Raw genomic sequence first — 21403 nt, forward strand, 5'->3', positions numbered from 1 at the left:
GCACTTGCACTGCAGATAGGTAGGGAAGAAACTCTGCCATTGGCTAAATGTTTTTTTTTTTTTTTTAAAAAAACATCCTAGAAGATCAGTGGCCTGGAAAACGGGAGCCATTGGGTTCCTATCAGGCCATGGGAAACTTAGCTAGTAGAAAGAGTAGTCCAGAAGAGCAGCGGGAAAAGAAAAACAGAGTAGAAGCTGAGCAGGGAAATGGGAAGGACTTGCACTGCTGAGTATGCTGAGGTGAGGAAACTTAAATTTCTTCTTTCCATCTGAGGCGGCCAGTCAGAAATATTGGCTGCAGATTTCTGGACTTATCTTCTCAGGCTCTCAGCTTGGGAAATAAAGATAATATATTACAGTGAGGGTGTTATGTAGCAGCTTGTTGACAGGTTGTTGGGGGAAGGTTTTACTTAATTTGTGTGAGGCTTCTTCTCAAAGGCGGGAGAGAAGTCTTTAAAAAGAAAGAAAGCAAGAAAATATTAACCATATGTGAAATATTAACTGTATGGAAAAGCCTTTCAAAAGAGTTGTAAAGTACTAAAAGCACTTAAGCTTCTTTTAAGTTAATTATTCACTGTTAGCATGCTTGGAAGAAGAAGGAAAAACCCCACGTATCAACATCTAGATTCTGCCCTTTGCAGTAATAAAACTATAAAGGGTCTGAATCACTGGATTCTGTCTTTTTCCCTCCTTTAGCCAGCCTATATACAAATAAGTGCCAACTGCAGAAACCTTCTTGAAGAAAGTGTATTCCCATGGCATCTCTTAGCTCAAGTGGAAGTTTGCTGTTCCAGCTCTATCTTATTTGGAACTTGGTTCTTCTGGCTGTAGCACAGGATGTGACCCAACAAGCAGCTGAATTTTTGTTGCAATTTAATATCAACGCAGAAAACCGATCTTATGAAAGTTCACTCGCTTCATGGGATTATAACACCAACATCACAGAAGAGAATGCCAAGAGGATGGTGGGTACTGCTGACAAGTTATTTCTACTGACTTAGAACATAAGATAGAAGTCAGAAACAAGAACTTAGCAAGAGCTTGAAATGGTGGGTAATAAAATGGAAAATTAAGCATCATTAGGGCTTCAAACCAGATGCCAGTCTCCTACAATTTGGTGCCTTTCAGAGCTGTCAGGTTAAAACACCTGTCATTCCCAATTAGCACAAGTGGTAGAAATGATGACAGTTGTAATCCAAGTTATTTGGAGGGTGGCAATTTTGGGGAGGCTGTATTATGTGTTAGTCCAGAATTCACCGATATGGAGTCAGCTGGGTGGTTTACGTGAACAGAGACTGAAACTGAATTATAGTTATCTTATTATGTTTATTTATTCCTCGCTTTTCTTCTCCACAAAGGAGAATGAGAGGTAGACATCAAAAATGGTTATTTTCCTGAAATAGCCTGAATAAGTTTGGTTGAAGGTGACCTTTTCCTTTCTGATCCCCACTTTATGTATCCGTCTGTCTCCTCTCTGACAGGATTGTCCATTTTGTCCTTTAATTATGATTTATTGTAAATCTAATCAATGTACTTGCTGCCTTTTTAAAAGAAAGGCAATGTACTAAGGCTGATGGGATAGAGTCTTATGATTTTATGGAACAGCACAGTTTGTAGCTTACCCCATTGTGTTAGAAATGCTTTGTACCCCTACACAAAAAATATTCAGCTATAGAGATTTGCTACAGTTTCCTGACTCTCACTTACGAATGTCTAATGACTCAATATGACTATCATATTGTTTAGCACAACAGCCACCAGTGTTTTTCCACACTGCACCACGACAAATGATTGATACCACTTTAGTAGTCATGGTTCAATTCTATGGAAGCCAGCTAAATGTTTTACTAAGACCTCTTTGCTAGAATGCTCCACTGGACTCTCTGGAATTATAAGACCAGAGCTCCCTTAACTACACATTTCAGAATCTATAGAATGGAAGGCCAAGAGGCATTACACTTCTATAACTGTGCAAGATTACTATAACTGTTAAGTGCACTGGAAGAAGAAAAATGCTTAAGGCAGCAGTTCTGGGATGATGCTGGCTGAAGCTTTCACCTTGGATGAGTAAACATTGGATTCTCTCCCTCCTAGCACTTCTTAGCCAGTATGTTTCCCCAGTGAGGGAGAAAATTGAGTTTGTGATAAGCAGTAAGGCGGATGGACTAGATCTGCAACCTTTTTGGCCTACAGAGGTGCCCTAAGTGTAAAGAGAGAACTGGATATGGTTTACTGAGATCCACCTCTTTGTGTTTGGTCAAGCAGAAGCATTTCCACTCTGCTATCTAGGCCCCCAACAAGGCTTTGGGCAAAACTGGGACTCAAATGCCCAAGAGCCTCATCCTCTAGTTTTCCGTCTCTTTAGGACATCATCCTAAGGGAGTCATACATTATTTAACAATTAGTCTCAGCAAAAGCACAGCTTTCAATTAATTACAGGGTGCATGGAAATCTTTAGCAGAGCCAATTTCACATTTTAAGTCCTGCTGGCAGCTCTCCTGCTGGTAAGATGAAAAATCTACTCTAGGCTTTAGTCTAAACTATGCAGAATATAACAACCCCCCCTCAAAAGTCTAGGACCTTGGAAACTCATTTAAAGTTCAAGTTAAAATGGATTCACCACCTTATTGACATGGAAGCCACCACTTTAAATAACCAGGGCTAAGTATGTATACAGCCATCCCTTGCTTTTTAATAGTTCATTTTTCATTGATATGTTATTTCAACCTCTTTAAATTATAACCAGAACCATTAATTTAATGTGTGGTCTGCTCTTTTGATGTAGTGGTGTCTCTCCCAAGTGAACTTCAGGTTTTCTGTACTTTAGGTATCTGCTTTCATGAAGCACATTGATTCTATTTCAAAACAAGTTGACTAAAGTCTGAATAATTATCAATGCCTTCAGCTTTCTTAGTAACATTATATCGCTTAGATGCCACAGGCAAAATATAATACAGTAGAGTCTTGCTTATCCAACCTTCGCTTATCCAACGTTCTGTATTATCCAGCACAGTCTGCCTCTTAGTAGTCAAAGTTTTTGTAGTCAATGTTTTAAATACATTGCGATGTTTTGGTGCTAAATTCGTAAATACAGTAATTACTACATGATGTTACCGTGTATTGAACTGCTTTTTCTGTCCATTTGTTGTAAAACATGTTTTGGCACTTAATTTGTAAAATCATAACGTAATTTGACATTAAATATGCTTTTCCTTAATCCTTCCTTATTATCCAACATTTTCACTTATCCAACATTTTGCCAGCCCATTTATGTTGGATAAGTGAGACTCTACTGTATAAGCTTTCATCTTTCCCCAGTTTCTCTCTGTATATTTTTTAAAAAGGAAATAGCCAGCCCACAATGAATCTGCATCAAACTTGGCACACTACCTACAAACTTGGTGAACCCTCTGGCACCCCCCTTCATGACCCCCCTCCCAGGGGTCCCAACACCCAGGTTGAGAAATGCTGCCCTAGATTAACGTACCCAAGTTTTAAGAACCACAGGGGAAGGCTTTTTCTGCCTCACCACCATCACAGGTCCATCTAATATGGATATGGGAGGCAGCCTTTTTGGTGGCTGCTCCCAACCCAGAGGAAGGTAGACTTTTCTGTTGTTCTTTTGCCAGCAAGCAAATACTGTTTTATTCAAAAAAGCTTTCGGTTATTAGCTGATGATTGGTTAAGTGTGTTATATTTTGATCCTTAATGTTATGCTTATTGCAGTTTTTGCATATTTTATATTTAATAGTATTTTAATGTGGTATAGTGCTTGATTATATTTTAACGTTTTATCATCAATTTTCATGCCTTATTTTGTTTGTTGCAAGTAACCTTAAATTCCATGTTATAAAAAAGGCATAGCCAAAATAAAATAAAGTAATAATTTGTCCAAGGAGTTCTTCCAGGTTTATCTACACAATTGTGGGTTCTTGGAATATAGATCCTTGGGTTTTGTTCAGGTTTTGCCAGCTGTGTTCACCTCTATACTTATTCAATTCTTTTGGAGTGCAGCATTCATACTTGCCTCCAACAGACAAAAAAAATCAAAAATATTGTATATTCACAACCTTTAGGAAATAATATCCCCTGATGGTGCAGCGTGTTAAAGCACTGAGCTGCTGAACTTCTGGACCGAAAGGTCGCAAGTTTGAATTAGGGGAGCGGAGAGAGCCCCCACTGTTAGCCCCAGCTTCTCCCAACCCTAAACTTCAAAAACATGCAAATGAGAGTAGATGAATAGGTACTGCTCCAGCGGGAAGGTAATGGCGCTCCATGCAGTCATCCCACATGACCTTGGAGGAATCTATAGACAACGCCAGCTCTTCGGCTTAGAAATGGAGATGACCACCAACCCCCAAAGTCAGACACGACTGAACTTAATGTCAGGGGAAAACCTTTACCTTTTACCTTAACTACCACCAATTCCTCAATACTTTATTTCCCATACCACCATACTTCGCCACAGCAACGGGCATAGCTAGTATAAAATAAAACAGCTGGGGGGAGAAGAAGAATCCACCTCATAATATCATTTTATTGGTGCAATGCTAGTAGAGATAGAGAAGGGACTCATCACACTAAGGCAGGTGATGAGACCACTGCAAGATATTGCAGTAACTCCTAGCTATTGATAGGTTTTACCAGTCAATAGCTAGGGATAGTAAAATCACAGCTGGGGCAGGAGGGGAGGAGAAATTGGCAGTAGGACATAGATGGCATTGTGAGGGACCTTGGCAAAGGTCCAGCTACAATACTGACTTGTAGAATGGTTTTGGAGATTTTGGAGAATGGTTTCAAATCCCCGCTGAGCCATGGAAACCCAGAGAACATGTTACACTCTCCCAGTTTCAGAGGAAGGCAAATGTTTCCAAGAAAACCCTGTGAAAGATTCACCTTAAGGTTATCATGAGTCAGGAAACTTGAAGGCACACAGCAATTACACTTTAATCAGTACACACCTTGTCAGAACTACAGCAACACAAACCAGAATCCCCTGGTAGTTGTCCCATCTGTAGGACCCCTCAGTTTGACACTTTAAAAAAATCCTGCTAATGGAAGAATGTGTAGCGAGACAGAGGAGCCTGTGGTAGTCCTTTATTTCTGGGTACTCCATTTCCCACCAAAGTGGGTTATTGATGGAGCCCATCAATGTAAGCCTGGGCAATTGTGAGTTATGATGAAACTAGCAGTCCACCAACTTCAGGATGATTAGAGTTCCCTTTCTCTCGACTTACTGGGTTAGCATGTTTCTGTCTGAGGCTATTTTCCCAGTGAATGGCACCACACACTGAGTGACAGTTATGTTCACTGGAGCTGGTGACAAAAGGTGATGCCACCAGAAAGACTAATTATGTCTGATTTTCCACCCAACCTTCTCCTTTCTCTTTGAAGACTTAAAGCCAAGGTCCCAGTTTGCATCCTATTACACTCTGATCACACATTATAGTCCAACATTCTGTGCATGTTTATTTTTCAAGAGAATAATATACAATCCTTTTTATTATTTGCAGAATGAAGTGGGCTCTGAGTGGGCAAAGTTTTATGACGAGGCATCCCAAAGGGCCAGTACGTTTGATCTGAACAGCATTAATAACGACACAATTAAACTCCAGCTTCATTTTCTACGAAACAGAGGATCATCTGTTTTACCCACAGAAAAATACAATCAAGTATGTTGCCTATTATCTGTGGGATATCTCTGTGTTGAAATCAATCTGTCAGGTGATGGTTGTAAAATAAATCCTTTTTTTTTTTTTTGCTTTTATTCTTACATTATAGCCTATATTGTGATATGGGGGGTTTTTTTGGTTAGAAATATAAAGATAGATAATAAAACTAAATGAATGCATGCACATATCATGTTAAGTCATGCTGACAAACCATAAACCACCCACTCTACAAAATGATATCTTTTACAAAACGGCCACATCTGCCTATTGAATCCTTAAAATATTAAGATTTGTGCTGCCCATTCCCATTTATTGCAACAAGTTCTGCTTGATTCAATTGGGTTTTTTGTTGAGCAAATCTGTCAGATGCAATCTTCAGCTGGCATCCTTTGGTGACATGTCTAAGTGTCTTCATATAGATATTTGATTTATATCCTGCTTTTCTACCAAATGGGATCCAAAGCAGCTTACAATATAAGTTGGTGTGAATCAGAGCTGTAGCCAAGGGTGGGGGGGGGGGGGAGGGTTAGGTGTTCAACCCCCCCCCCCCCCCGAAATATTTCAGGTTTAAAAAAACCTGGTTCACTCATGAATTTTAACTATTAACCAAATCCCCATGAGTGTCCACTGAAGTTTACCTGTCTTAAGTGTCCACTTAAATTTATCGATGGAGCCTGATTTCGAAATTATTTTTCATTATGGAACTACTCTTCATAATCCACTAAAAAAAGTTTCAAACCACCGTGAATTTTTTTTGTGTGGTCCTGGTGTGAATGCATATATTTAGCAATATCTGACAGAATCCAGGTCAATTATGCTGCATACCCCTTGCATTCCTATCTCATTTTCCTCATTTAGAGGAAATGATACCATTTAGTGGCATGGGAAATAAACAGGACAGATAGGCAGACAGCTAGTTGTGTTTCACCTGCAAGATGACAAAAGCTTCCTCTCATACTCTCCAGATGTCACCCAGGACATCAAGCAAGATTATATCACCTTTCTACAACTAGCTTGGCCTCTCTGTTGAGACTCGTGGCCACCAGATACTCTGGGATCATAGTGAGATAGGAGAGTAAGGTAAGGACATAGGGAGGGCATTTGGATCTCAGCTCTTACATGTAATTGAGCCAGGAGTGCAGGCACATATATACATAAATAGAAGTGGTTTGATATTTTTTTGTCCTGTGCAAAATATTCACATTCAATTCAAGGTTGCAGAGGCAGAATTATTCAAGTAAGACTGATATGTCTACAAAAACATGAGATTAATGCAAGTGAGTGTGCATTCAGTAATATTGCCAAGTGTTCATTTAGCTGCACAAGTTTACCAATTGGCATAAACAAAGCATGACACAATCAGTACATAACCCCACTTGTGGAGATTTAAGCTACACAACTCTGATGTAAAATCTAACTCCATGATTACTGTAACACATCTCTTAAAAGTTAATTTTTGGACCATAGCTTTCAAATGCTATCCTTCTCATTTAAACCGCAGCTGAACTCTATTTTGAATAAAATGAGTACCATCTATAGTACTGGGACTGTGTGCAAGCCATCTGATCCTTCCACCTGTTTACTCCTGGAACCAGGTACAGTAGAAATAGGTAGCATTTCCTGTATTTCTTTACATATAATCATGCAATTCTCTAGATGTTGTTGGACTCCCAAGCCCCAGAAACTCTAAAATTGCATTGCCCATGGTGAGGAAGAACTCTATTCCTTTGGGATGAATGTGGCAAAGGGGATTGTCTTGACCCAGCACCATCCAAGACAGCCAAAGAAGACCTTAAGATCATGATGGGAGGGGGAGGGGGAGGGGGGCTAGTAGGGTGTATCTAGATGCTGTTTTAAGTTTTAATATATCAATGGTTTTAAATTGTGTTTATATGTTTATTGTTTCTATTATTTTATGTTTTTTAATTTTCTTTGTATAATGAGGCATTGAATTTTTGCCTAAATGTATATTGTATGCCGCTCTGAGTCCCCTACGGGGTGAGAAGAGCGGGATAGAAATGAAGATGATGATGATGATGATGATGATGATGATTTGACTTAGCAGACCAGTGGGTTGAGTATTGGATGACAACTCCCAGAGACAAGGATACAGATCTTCTCTTGGCCTTGGAAACCGACTGGGGGCCACATTGTCCCAACTGGAGCAGTGTACAGGGAGCGCACTACTCCTCTGTTACGTCAGCTCCACTGGCTGCCAGTTAGCACGAGCACGATTCAAAGTGCTGGCTTTAGCCTATAAAGCTCTAAATGGTTCCGGCCCAGCTTACTTGTCCGAATGTGTATCCCGCTATGACCTACCACGTAATTTAAGATCTTCAGGGGAGGCCCTGCTCTCAGTCCCGCCAACCTCACAGGTACAGCTGACGGGGACGGGAAACAGGGCCTCCTCAGTGGTGGCTCCTCAGCTGTGGAACTCCCTCCCTAGTGAAATCCGGCAGGCTCCATCCCTTTTGAGTTTTAGAAAGAAAGTGAAGACCTGGCTATGCGAGCAAGCATTCAAAGAATAGGTTTCGTTGGCTTCGACTCGGTCAGGACTAGGGTTTATCTACAAGGTTTTGTGGATGAATAGATCAAGTATTTTGTATTATTTTAAATCTGTATTTAATTGCTTATGTTTTATTCTTTTGTATTGTTGTGTATTGGCATTGAATTCTGCCAGTTTTGTAAGCCGCCCTGAGTCCCTTTGGGTGAGAAGGGCAGGATAGAAATGATGGAAATAAATAAATAAATAAATAAACTTCAACAGCAATGGAAACCCTCTCTGAATTTATCTTGCCAAGAAAATCCTGTTAAAGAGTTGCCTTAGAGCAGGGGTAACCAAATTTTTTAAGCCGAGGACCACAGTCCCTCAGCCTGTTGGAGGACTATGATATAGCTTGAAAAAACCATGTCCGCATTTCTATGCACGCTGCATAGGACCTAATGAAAGAACAATACAATATATAAAATGAAGAACAATTTTAACCAACTTAAATGTCCTTCAATGGGAAGTGTGGGCCTTCTTTGGCTGATGAGAGTCAAGTTAAGTAGAATAGTTGTTGATGTCTGTCTTCAAGTCATTTCAGACAGTGGTATATACTGCCTCACAGTGTGGTGGATTCTCCTTCTCTGGAGGTTTTTCAGCAGAGGTCACATGGCCTCCTGTTAAGAGGGCTCTTTGATTGTGGTGAGGAGGGGGCTTATAGTTGCTGCCTGGCCCTCCTCCTTTCTTCCCAAGGGAGGAGCCACAGCAAAGGGCGGTCTTTTTGGGAAATGCGGGATGGAGATGTGGGGTGAACGTGGGGTGAGGCAAGGAAGGGAGGGAAGCCAGGCAGGCACTCAACTTCCAGGGCTTGCCCTTTCCGGCCATGCAGCAGCAGCAGCAGCGAACGCCTAGGGCAAGCAGGGCAATTGGGGAGCTTTCCTGTGCAAAGAATATAGAAAAAGTTGCAGGCGAAGAGAGAGAGAGAGAGACAAGGAGCAATTGGGATGGGATGCTTGAAGCCAGAGTCATCTGAGGAGAAGGCAATGCATAATTGGGACAAAGGGACATAAGAGACTGCCATCTCTTTCTCTCCTCCCAAGGAGCCCACCATTTCTAGGGCCCTGGCTGACCCCCAAGAAGGAAGGAAGGAAGTCAAGGAAGGGAGGGAGGAAGGAAAGAAGTAAGGGAAGGAGTGAGGCAGGCCTGGAGAGACAGGGCAATCGGAAATTTGAACAGGGGACACAATTGACCCCTGGACTAGACTTTGGATATGCCTGCCTGCCAGGGTCTTCCTATGTCAGAAATGACTTGAAAGCATGTAACAATGAGAGCTGGTATACTAAACTGCGGGTCTGTAGAACTGAATTTTTGCCAAATTACAGCAAAATCCCAATTTTAATTGTGTATAAACTTGATTTCTTGCCAACAGGCTTGGACATTATAATGGCAGAGAGCACTGACTACTCAGAGAGATTGTGGGCTTGGCAAGGTTGGAGAGCTGATGTGGGAAAGAAAATGAGGCCTTTGTATGAAGGTTATGTTGAATTGAACAATGAGGCTGCAAGAAGTAATGGTAAGTTTCAGTACTATAATACTGATGGCTTTTGGTTGTTTCCCTTTTAGACTTTAGCAGCATTGTCCGAATCCTATATATGGTACAGTCATGCAAAGGATCATTACCTTGTTGTAGTGCTGGGGCTTGAGCGCCTCGATGAAGCCATGAGCTATACCGTGCAGGGCCACCCAAGACGGGAAGGTCATGGCAGAGAAGTCAGACTAAATACGATCCCTGGGGAAGGTAATGGCAACCCACCCCAGTATTCTTGCCATGAAAACTACATGGATCAGTACAACCAGAGAAATGTCGGTATACCATCGGAAGATAGGACTCCCAGTTTGGAAGATGGTCAAAATGCTACTGAGGAGGAGCAGAGGACTAGTCCAAGTAGCCCCAGATGTGATGACGCAGTTAGCTCAAAGCCAAAAGGAAGGCTAACAGCCGACGGTGCTGGAGGTGAAGGACGAATCCGATGTTCTAGACATCAACACTCTATAGGAACCTGGAATATAAGATCTATGAGCCAAGGCAAACTGGATTTTTAAACAAGCAATGCATGGAAGTGGAAGAAGACAATAGAATAGGAAGGACAAGAGACCTCTTCCAGAAAATCAGAAACATCGGAGGCAAATTTCAGGCAAAAATGGGCATGATCAAAAACAAAGATGGCAGGGACCTAACAGAAGCTGAAGAGATTAAGAAAAGGTGGTGAGAATATACAGAAGATCTGTATAGGAAGGAAAATGATATAGAGGATAGCTTTGATGGTGTGGTGAGTGAATTAGAACCAGACATCCTGAGGAGTAAGGTTGAATGGGCCTTAAGAAGCATTGCCAATAACAAGGCAGCAGGAGACGATGGGATTCTAGCTGAGTTGTTTAAAATCTTGGAAGGTGATTCTGTCAAGGTGATGCATGCCATATGCCAGCAAATATGGAAAACACAAGATTGGCCATCAGATTGGAAAAAAATCAATTTATATGCCCATACCCAAAAAGGGAAACACTAAAGAATTCCCAAACTTCCATACAGTGGCACTTATTTCCCATGCCAGTAAGGTAATGCTCAAGATCCTGCAAGGCAGACTCCAGAAATACACGGAGTGAGAGTTGCCAGATGTACAAGCTGGGTTCAGAAAAGGCAGAGGAACGAGAGACCAAATTGCCAATATCCGCTGGATAATGGAGGAAGCCAGGGAGTTTCAGAAAAACATCTACTTCTGCTTTATTGACTATTCTAAAGCCTTCGACTGTGTGGATCATAATAAACTGGGCATGTTCTTGGTGGCATGGGGATACCAAGTCACCTTGTCTGTCTTCTGAGGGCTGCATACTTTCACCCTACCTATTCAACTTGTGCGCAGAACACATCATGTGACGTGCGGGGCTTGATGAATCCAAGGCCAGAGTTAAAATTGCTGGAAGAAACATTAACAGCCTTAGGTATGCAGATGATACCACTCTGATGGCCGAAAGTGAGGAAGAGCTGAGGAGCCTTATCACGAGGGTGAAAGAAGAAAGTGCAAATGCTGGGTTGCAGTTAAACATCAAGAAAACCAAGATCATGGCAGCTACACCTATTTATAACTGGCAAATAGAGGGAGAAAACATGGAGGCAGTGACAGACTTTATATTTCTAGGCGCGAAGATCACTGCAGATGCAGACTGCAGCCAGGAAATCAGAAGACGTTTACTTCTTGGAAGGAGAGTTGGAAGTTTAAAATTAAACAAGAAAAAATTAAAATCCGATTACACACACACTTATATACAAGTACCAAGTGAGGTGGGCCTTATGCAATCAATCATCAAACTCTTTTTGAAATAGCATTTTTTTTTATTTGCCTGCAAAAATAAAGTAGTGAGAGTGTCAGTCTACTGTGGGAAAGGAGTTCCAAAACCTGGATACATTGAGAGAGAGGACCCTCTTTTATGTTCCCACTTGATGTAACTGTGGAAGCATCAGGACTGAAAGAAGCATCTCCCCAGTAAATATCAAAGCTTGCACAGCTTTATAAGAATATGGCCCTTGAAATAACATGGATTTGTCCTGTATAAAGGCTTATAGATAAAAATCAGCACATCAAATCATGCCAGTGGAGCTGTTGAAAAAAGGGAATTGAGTGTTCCTGATAACCAGCCCCAACTTGCAATCTGTTTGGAGCTCTTTGGACTAGTTGAGATTTGTTTAAACCCCTCAAAGGCTGCCTCACATAAGCTATGTATATTAATGTAATCCATCGATGTGTCACCATGATCAGATCTGACATCTCAAAGAATAGGTGTCATTGGTGCACAAGCTTTCACTGTTTAAATGCATTCTTAACCACCACTGAAACCTGAGCTTCCTGGCTCAGAGCTGAATCCAAGAATAGACAAAAACTGCATCTTTACAGAGAATATAACCCCATGCAATACAAGCTTAATCCTTTGGTCCAACCTCCATCCCTGGGTTGCATACAACGAAAATGATCACTTATGACTGGACAAGCAAGGGCCAGAGTTACATCCTTTGCATTGTATCTCAAGCTCATGATATCATTTTTATTATAAATTGACTGACTCCAAAACTGTTTTTCAGGTTATGCTGACTATGGAGATTATTGGAGAGCCGATTATGAAGTAGATTTCCCTGAGGAGTATCGATACCCACGTGCAAAGCTGATTACTGATGTGGAAAACACATTTAAACAAGTAAAATGTATTTTAAATTATTGCTATCTTGATCTAAAGCTGATCAGTTGTATTTTGGGTGAATGCAGAATTGCATGAGAAAAGGGATTCTTCCTTATGCAAGTATGTAAAAAGTACCAGCAGATATGCCTGCATGAAGCCCTAATAGCACTTTGGCAAAAGGTTGTGGCATTTGGCTTTATTATATAGAGCCCTGGTTCAAGATATCACTTTGATTGTCACCTACTCCCAGTATGTCATGCCATAATGAAATAGTACTACATGGGTCTGAGTGTGGAGAGATCTATCAGATCTCATTGTGTAGAAGTCTGTTGGAATCTGACAAGGATTTTCTCTATTAAGTCATAGTGCCATTTTGTGCAGTGTGCACTGGTAAAAAAAAACCTTTCACGGGCAAGAAATGAACATCTTAAGAGCTTTCTGTTGCCGTCATGCTTGGCTTGTATGAGTCCTAGAATAATCTTCTGAACATTGTTCAGGACAAACACTGGCTCACCGACTTCTGAACAAATCAATCTTATGATGGCCCATTCCCAGTCATGGCTCAGCTGCTTTTATGGTTCACACTACGAATATACAATCAGAAATAAAATTCAATGGCAGCCAAGTTGTAAAGTGGAGTATCAAACACAATAACCATGAATTCCAAAATTACCTTGTAACTGCACACAATCCATTTTATAGATACAAAATTTTAAAATATTAAAGATATGCATCAAACCCTCATATACAGCGAACATCAACTAACAATTAGTTTTTCTCTTTGCTCTAGGAATATCACTGAAAGCACAAGTTCTCGTATAAAGACATGAGAGAAGTATTTCTCCATAAATTTGGAGAAATAACAAAGTTTGTAGCATTGGTGGCACCCTTATAAAATGCACAGTCCAAGCTCTTCTAGTTTAATAAGATGATCCTTTTATTTATAATGCAATTAAGGTCATGAGTCCCTTCTCTGGACTGGGCCAGTTATGAAAAAGGGGAGCCTTAAATCTTGGGACCAGCTTCTCTCTGCAAGCCCTTCTCCATCAGGGAACTAAAGAGAAAGGGGGATGTTTTACACTAGACAGCTGTAAAACTTTCATCCCATTTCTCCTACAGAATTCTGGAATTGATACTTTGGAGTCATTTGAGTTTTCTGGCAAAGAAGAGAACCCACAAAGCTCCAGATCCAAGCATTTCCAAGGATAAAATACAAGTGGGATTGAAGTATAATTGTGTAGGATAATTGTGTAGTGTGAAAATATCTAGTGAAAGAAACAACTTTGGTGTCAATTAAACATTTTAATGTCCCAGTGTGAAATTAGATGAATTTAAGAAATTGGATGAACTAGTCTGGATTGTGGCTTACGTGCAAATTTTAAAAAGTAAGTCAGAGAGAAGTAGGACATTTGTACTGCCCAGTTGGTTCCCAACTGCAATTCCATTAATTGCTTCTTAATGTCTATGCTATTCAGGAGTTCTGGGAGTTGCTGTCCAATAACATTTGAAGGACCACAAGATGTATATCCCCAAAGCAAAGTTTCCCTGCATGCACTGCATTTATCTTACTTTCTAGCCCTTTTTAGCTTGGGCCTGTGGGTGTGCCAATATATTTTTACTATCTGTTTCTTACCTTTGCTCTTGATCTGGTCACAATAGTGCTTTTAAGAGGAAACACCAACGTCACTTGGCTGTCATGCCAACTTTTTCCTGAGTTGCTACAAGGAAGCAGTGGGCACAGTATGATATGATTTCAAGCTGACGAGGTGAAAACACTAATGAAAAAACTTACATTTCCCAGCAAGGCAAATGAAAATAAATTATTCTGGTTGTTGTTTTCCAGATAGAACCCTTGTACAGGCAGCTGCATGCTTATGTGAGGCACAATTTATGGAAGGTCTATGGCTCAACGAACATTGACCCCAACGGATGTCTTCCTGCTCATTTACTTGGTATGAAAATGCAGCATTACTAGCAGTGCCTGTTATGTGTCAAAAAGACAGAAAACACTGGTCTAGGAGGTTCCATGTCACAAGCAACATAAAAATTACTAAAATGTTTAACTTTGTTTTCTTCAATATATTTACAAAATATACACATAGAAAAGGGTGGGGTTTTGTGTCCTACACATTGTTGGACTACAACTACATCATCCTAGCCATTGGTTGAGCTTGATGTTAATTTTGGGAGTTGGAGTCCAATATCATCCAGATGGGCTCAAGTCTTCCCTTGAAGTCAAGCTGTGGTGTTCAACTTTTGATCTTCAAAATGAATCGTCAGCAATCAGCATGGCCATTAGTAAAAGGGAATATCTAGGAAACCATTTGTCTCACCCACAACGAAGTAATGGGATAAAAGAGGAGTCATATAAACTCTTGCCAAGTTAGAGATTTAGTACCTTGTACAAGTTCTTCTGCCGTAGCCTTCACAACCGTCTTGCTAATTCGATTCTGCCCTTTTTCTCAACCTGACTTTTCTTCACACACATGGTTTACATCTGTCGTCTCTCTTTGGCAAAAGTAAGGGGTGTTATCACCTTCTAAAACTCATTCAAAGCCATAAGATAGCAATCTCCTCAGCAAAACATACAGCAGGAAGTGCTATCTGGATGTAAAACATGATAAATTAAGATCATTGATATTCTGCCACATGCTTTATTCTGGTTTAAGATAAGACATTTTTGCCTCATAAATGTATTTCGAAACCATATGAATCATTCTGAACAGGGCAACAGAGGTCTTTGACAGGAGAACAGTGTATATTTATCAAGATTTGTCATTAGGTATTCCAGGTTTTTGTTGTATCTGGATGGAGTCAGGTTTCCATTTAATTCTCTGCTCTTGTTTATGAGAAATAATGGCATTTGCATCTTTCTACCTAGCTAGTTAACTCATTAATCTAGTGAACTAATTGCTACCTAGCAAAAAACTAGTTAAACTTTATCTGGCAGGGACTTTGCAAGATGCAGAGAACAAGATGATGATCTTTTGAGAGGCAAAAGTACCCAATGATCAACATTTCAGAGATAAAAAAAACAGACTCTGTGTGGGGGAACATGTAGGCACAACACCAGGGTGCAGACAGGATGACAAAAGTTATTTATGAAGCAGAACCCGCAAGCAAGGAGAGGGTGCAGCAGTTTGCTTTTGCCTCAACCTACTGGGAAGTGGAAGACAGCATTCCCCCCCCCCCTCTCCTTCCTGCTGAGTTAAGAGAAAATTACTTTGGAACTTGGTTTGCAGCAACCAAACTAAGCTGAAGACAAAGAACTATTTGGGAGAAGAAACAGGAAACTGGGACATTATAGAAGCAATTGAAAAGAGGAGGCAAGAGAGGATTAATTGAGGCCCTCCATAGTAAATCATGGCATGTGAAGGGTATGTCTTTAATGCTTAGTATTGACTTATATCTGGTTTTGTTTCTTATTATGGGACAAATGTATTAGGATATAGCAGCATGCTTTGCTGTACTTTACATTATTCAGTCATAGTGTTTGGCATTTGAACACAGCAGAAATTCTTTGTTTTGTATTTATTTAAAATTCTCCCTTTTTTGTTGAAGGTGACATGTGGGGAAGGTTTTGGACAAATTTATACCCATTAATGATTCCCTATCCAGCTAAACCAAATATTGATGTCTCTTCTGCAATGGTAAAAAAGGTAGGCCATGCATGGGAATACCAACTTTTCATCTCAGAAAGGGAGTATCATAATCCTTCCATTAGGTTTTAGGTCCTCTGTCCAGTGTAAGCAAACACAGAGTTGGGCTGCTTATGCAGTACCCATACACAACAAAGAACAATTTGTCTGGTTTTCAGAAGCACAAAAATGTTTGCCTTCAGGGACTCCCCCCATGCCATTTTATCAGCTTCTGCGGTAGAATGGCATGGATGAGGGGTGACTCTGTTGCCCCACATGCTGCTTTGTCGCAACACCCTTCCTCCATCACACGGGGAAGCATTGCTGAAGCAGCGCGGATCTGTGCTGGCTGCATTGGAGCCAGCACTACACAGGCAGGTTCCTGTGTTTAGAGAGAAGCTTCCTTGGATGCTTCTACTCTGGTTGTGGGAGGGATCTCCGCCCGAAGTCTAGCGACATTGTGTGATGGCAATGTGCCCATCTGTCACTGGACTGGCAGGGAAGTGTCCTAGGACACTAAAAAAGCCTTGTGTGATAACGTACTTAGAGTGAGAGTGGAAAACTCAATAGCATAAGGAAATGGAATGGAATACATGATAGTGCAAAATTTCATTGTGGATCTCACTTATAATTTATATAAAGTTTATTTCTCACATTTCAAGGCCACCAATAGCCAAGTTTCTCTGTGTGGTATGTAAGTAACATTTGTATCACTTGTATGTATGACCTTCCTCTTTTAGAGTTGTGCTGGTGTCTTCTTACTGCATATTTCTATTTCTCTGATTGCCTCCTTTCCCTTTTCATAGGACTTTGCAGAACTTAGCAGTTTGTGTGTGCTGCCTCTGTCAATTTTAATTGGCTTTCTTTTATAAATGTCATGGATTTACCAAAAACAAGTCACGGATTTACCAAAAACAAGTCATGCCAGACTAATCTGATCTCTTTTTTCGATAGAGTTACGAGTTGGGTCGATACAGGGAATGCCGTGGATGTAGCATATCTAGATTTCAGTAAGGCCTTCGACAAAGTCCCCCACGACCTTCTGGCAAACAAACTAGTAAAATGTGGGCTAGACAAAACTACGGTTAGGTGGATCTGTAATTGGCTAAGTGAACGAACCCAAAGGGTGCTCACCAATGCGTCGTCTTCATCATGGAAAGAAGTGACAAGTGGAGTGCCGCAGGGCTCCGTCCTGGGCCCGGTTCTGTTCAACATCTTTATTAACGACTTAGACGAAGGGTTAGAAGGCACGATCATCAAGTTTGCAGATGACACCAAACTCGGAGGGATAGCTAACACTCCAGAAGACAGGAGCAGAATTCAAAACGATCTTGACAGACTAGAGAGATGGGCCGAAACTAACAAAATGAAGTTCAACAGGGACAAATGCAAGATACTTCACTTCGGCAGAAAAAATGGAAATCAAAGATACAGAATGGGGGACGCCTGGCTTGACAGCAGTGTGTGCGAAAAAGATCTTGGAGTCCTCGTGGACAACAAGTTAAACATGAGCCTACAATGTGATGCGGCAGCTAAAAAAGCCAATGGGATTTTGGCCTGCATCAATAGGGGAATAACGTCTAGATCCAGGGAAGTCATGCTCCCCCTCTATTCTGCCTTGGTCAGACCACACCTGGAATACTGTGTCCAGTTTTGGGCACCGCAGATGAAGGGAGATGCTGACAAGCTGGAAAGCGTCCAGAGGAGGGCAACTAAAATGATTAAGGGTCTGGAGAACAAGCCCTATGAGGAGAGGCTTAAAGAGCTGGGCATGTTTAGCCTGCAGAAGAGAAGGCTGAGAGGAGACTTGATAGCCATGTACAAATATGTGAGGGGAAGTCATAGGGAGGAGGGAGCAAGCTTATTTTCTGCTGCCCTGCAGACTAGGACACGGAACAATGGCTTCAAACTACAGGAAAGGAGATTCCACCTGAACATCAGGAAGAACTTCCTCACTGTGAGGGCTGTTCAGCAGTGGAACTCTCTCCCCGGGGCCGTGGTGGAGGCTCCTTCTTTGGAGGCTTTTAAGCAGAGGCTGGATGGCCATCTGTCGGGGGTGCTTTGAATGCGATTTCCTGCTTCTTAGCGGGGGGTTGGACTAGATGGCCCTTGAGGTCTCTTCCAACTCTACTATTCTATGATTCTATGATTCTATGATTCATGGGTATTAACTAACTATATAATTTGAACTAAACACAGAGGCTAAAATCAAATTGCTAGTTCCAGTTAGAATAGAGTAATGCAATCAAAGGATTTTATGTAAGTATTGACATAGTATTCATTCATTCATTTATGTCTTCTTCTTTAGGGAATTTAACAATTGGAGTTTATGTCATATACTCCATCTCATAAAATGATTTACCTCACTAGTCAAAATTAGTTTAGCTACAAAACTGCTCCAAAATCAGTAGACCAAAGCCAAATTTATTTTATTTGTTTGTTTTTATATTTAGCTAAAGATGCAGACCAAACAGCTAATCCCTCATGATTTAATTTTGTTAAAGACTGCCAATTAACAGTAAAATCCTATCTTTTTCAGAACTGGGATGTGACCACTATATTTAAGGCTGCTGAGACCTTTTTTGCCTCTGTCGGACTCTATGAAATGACTGAAGGCTTCTGGGACAATTCCATGCTTGAAGAACCAAATGATGGCAGAAAGGTTGTTTGTCATCCTACAGCTTGGGATTTAGGAAAAAATGACTACAGGTACTGAAAATACGATTTGATTTTTTTTCTCCTATAATTCTATGCTTGCACACTGCAGGCAGATAAAAACAAGACACTTGTGGTCTAGATTTTCCCTTTATCTCCATAGTACTAACTATTGGTGTGAAAGTTATCAGTAATACTTATATATAAAGTACATGCTATATTAAATATGGGGCCCCTGGTGGCACAGTGCATTAAAGCCCTGAGCTGCTGAACTTGTGGACCAAAAGGTGGCAGGTTCAAATCCCGGGAGCTGAATGAGCGCCCACTGTTAGCCCCAGTTCCTGCCAACCTAGCAGTTCGAAAACATGCAAATGTGAGTAGATCAATAGGTACCGCTCCGGCAGGAAGGTAACGGCACTCCATGCAGTCATGCTGGCCACATGACCTTGGAGGTGTCTACAGACAACGCCGGCTTTTTGGCTTAGAAATGGAGATGAGCACTACCCCCCCAGAGTTGGTCACGACTGGACTTAATGTCAGGGAAAAACCTTTACCTTTACTATATTAAATATGTAATGTCCAGGAGTTTTTTTATTTCCTCCCTTTTGTATAAGTATCAGGATCTGGGCTACAATGCATAGATTATGAGGCAGCTAAGCCTTTTCCTCTATTTTCTCAAAATCTCCCCAACTATCTGTGGAGGACATAAACAATGGGAGGAAAGAAGCCAACTCTTACCAGTGGATGATAGCTCCTATGGGAATGAACCTAAACTAGTGGCCTTGGTATATAGTGGGGGACCATGGACTTCCTTCTTACAGAAACATATTATAAAATTAATGCTACAAATTGAAGTCATGTATTGTTTAGTTCTTAGTCTGTTCCACAAAACCCTACAAAGAGAAGTATGTGATACATTAAAGGGTAATTGATTTATTAATGCATGCAATCATAACTTGAGTTTAAAAGCTGAATTGCATTTGTCTGCAGGATCAAGATGTGCACCAAAGTGACTATGGATGACTTCCTCACAGCACATCATGAGATGGGCCACATTGAATATGATATGGCCTATTCCCACCTTCCCCTTTTGCTGAAAGGGGGTGCCAATGAAGGCTTCCATGAAGCTGTAGGAGAGATCATGTCGCTTTCTGCAGCTACTCCAAAGCACTTGAAATCCCTTGGCCTTCTGGAGCCTACCTTTCAAGAAGACAGTGGTAAGCTGACATGTTATGATGGTGTTGGAATTGTTAGCAGCTCTGAAGTTCACGATATAACTAGAGTACAACCCCTGTAGCCATGAAACATATGCCTGGACTTCACATAAATATGGGACACTGTGAATCCTAAGGAAATGAAGGACTTCTACTTCAAGAACGCCATAGAATCACACCGAAGGACCCAAAAAGACCTAGAAAGGGCATATTTTCCTAGATGTGTACAAATGAAACTGCAGATACTACGCTCTCAGATACTGTCCCATGAGTACAGGGGTTCTATTATAGGGTTAATATATTAAACCTCTTTGAAATAATTTTTTTCCTAAAAAAAAGAGAGAAGAAAATGCATTATATAGCAGTGTAGATTTGGCCACAGAGCATTACAAAGATTTTCAGTTTAATAATGATGTTAGTTAATCTAAAGCTTGGAAGTACCATGCTAAAATAAAATCATTATTTCTGAAATTGGCATTAACATGACTTTTATAGATTATAATGTTGCTTTCTTGTTGTTGCAAAATTTTTGTGGGTTGGATTTGGTTTGGAAGCTGGGTGTTTTTTTATTTTTGAAGGGTGAAAAATATACGGTAATATTGACAACAACATGTCAACAACGTGTTAGTTTATTCTTAAAAAGTAATAATCACTGAGAATATGTTGGTGTTTTCACATAATTCAAAGCTCTAGATCAGGGGCCCCCAAACTAAGGCCCGGGGGCCGGATGCGGCCCACCGAAGCCATTTATCCGGCCCCCACTGCACAAGGGCTGAAGGGGGTTGGGCTAAATGACCCAAGGGTTCTCTTCTTCTCTTACAACCATGATGATGATGATGATGATGATGATGATGATGATGATGATGATGATGATTAACATTAAGGCTGGGTGGCCATCTGTCAGGGGTGCTTTGCTTGTGCTTTTGGTCCGCAGAGGCAGAAGGGGGTTGGACAAAATGGCCCAAGGGGTCTCTTCCAACCCTTATTATTATTATTATTATTATTATTATTATTATTATTATTATTATTATTATTAACATTGAGGCTGGGTGGCCATCTGTCAGGGGTGCTTTGCTTGTGCTTTCGGTGCACAAAGGCAGAAGGGGATTGGACTCAATGGGCCAAAGGGTCACTTCCAACCCTCTTTTTTATTATTATTGCTGTTGTTGTTATTATTATTATTATTATTATTATTATTATTATTATTATTTATTGCTCGGTGGCCAACTATAGTCCGGCCCTCCAATGGTCCAAAGGATTGTGAACTGGCCCCCTGTTTAAAAAGTTTGGGGACCCCTGCTCTAGATTCTTTTTTAAGTCATTTATTTGCCCTCTATAAATTAGGGATTTTCACTCTTTTGTCTTATTTTAATGCTTTCCTCTATATTCTTCTAAGTGAAGAAATGTACCTACTTTTTCTTCTTCTTGCACAATCAAATAAGAACCACTGCATGAATCAATTGGGTGAAAAGTGACTTTGAAAAATTTAATAACTTTTATCAGCCAATT

General features: G+C 40.7%; 1 protein-coding gene across 2 annotated transcripts in view; it reads left to right on the forward strand.

Annotated features, from left to right (window-relative positions):
* Nucleotides 1–21403, forward strand: part of ace2 (angiotensin converting enzyme 2) — a 45920-nt gene continuing 24517 nt past the window's right edge. The window contains exons 1-10 of one of the 2 annotated variants that reach the window (XM_008107249.2): nt 1–19; nt 697–965; nt 5514–5672; nt 7174–7267; nt 9587–9730; nt 12293–12405; nt 14231–14339; nt 15949–16046; nt 18565–18734; nt 19671–19897. In XM_008107249.2, the coding sequence (XP_008105456.2) occupies nt 756–965; nt 5514–5672; nt 7174–7267; nt 9587–9730; nt 12293–12405; nt 14231–14339; nt 15949–16046; nt 18565–18734; nt 19671–19897 (1324 nt within the window). In that variant the 5' untranslated portion in view covers nt 1–19; nt 697–755. Of the gene's footprint in view, nt 20–101; nt 241–696; nt 966–5513; nt 5673–7173; nt 7268–9586; nt 9731–12292; nt 12406–14230; nt 14340–15948; nt 16047–18564; nt 18735–19670; nt 19898–21403 lie in introns of those variants that run through there. The other variant, XM_008107248.3, reaches the window with a different exon arrangement.

The sequence above is a fragment of the Anolis carolinensis genome, chromosome 3, assembly GCF_035594765.1.
Source record: "Anolis carolinensis isolate JA03-04 chromosome 3, rAnoCar3.1.pri, whole genome shotgun sequence".
Taxonomy (NCBI): domain Eukaryota; kingdom Metazoa; phylum Chordata; class Lepidosauria; order Squamata; family Dactyloidae; genus Anolis; species Anolis carolinensis.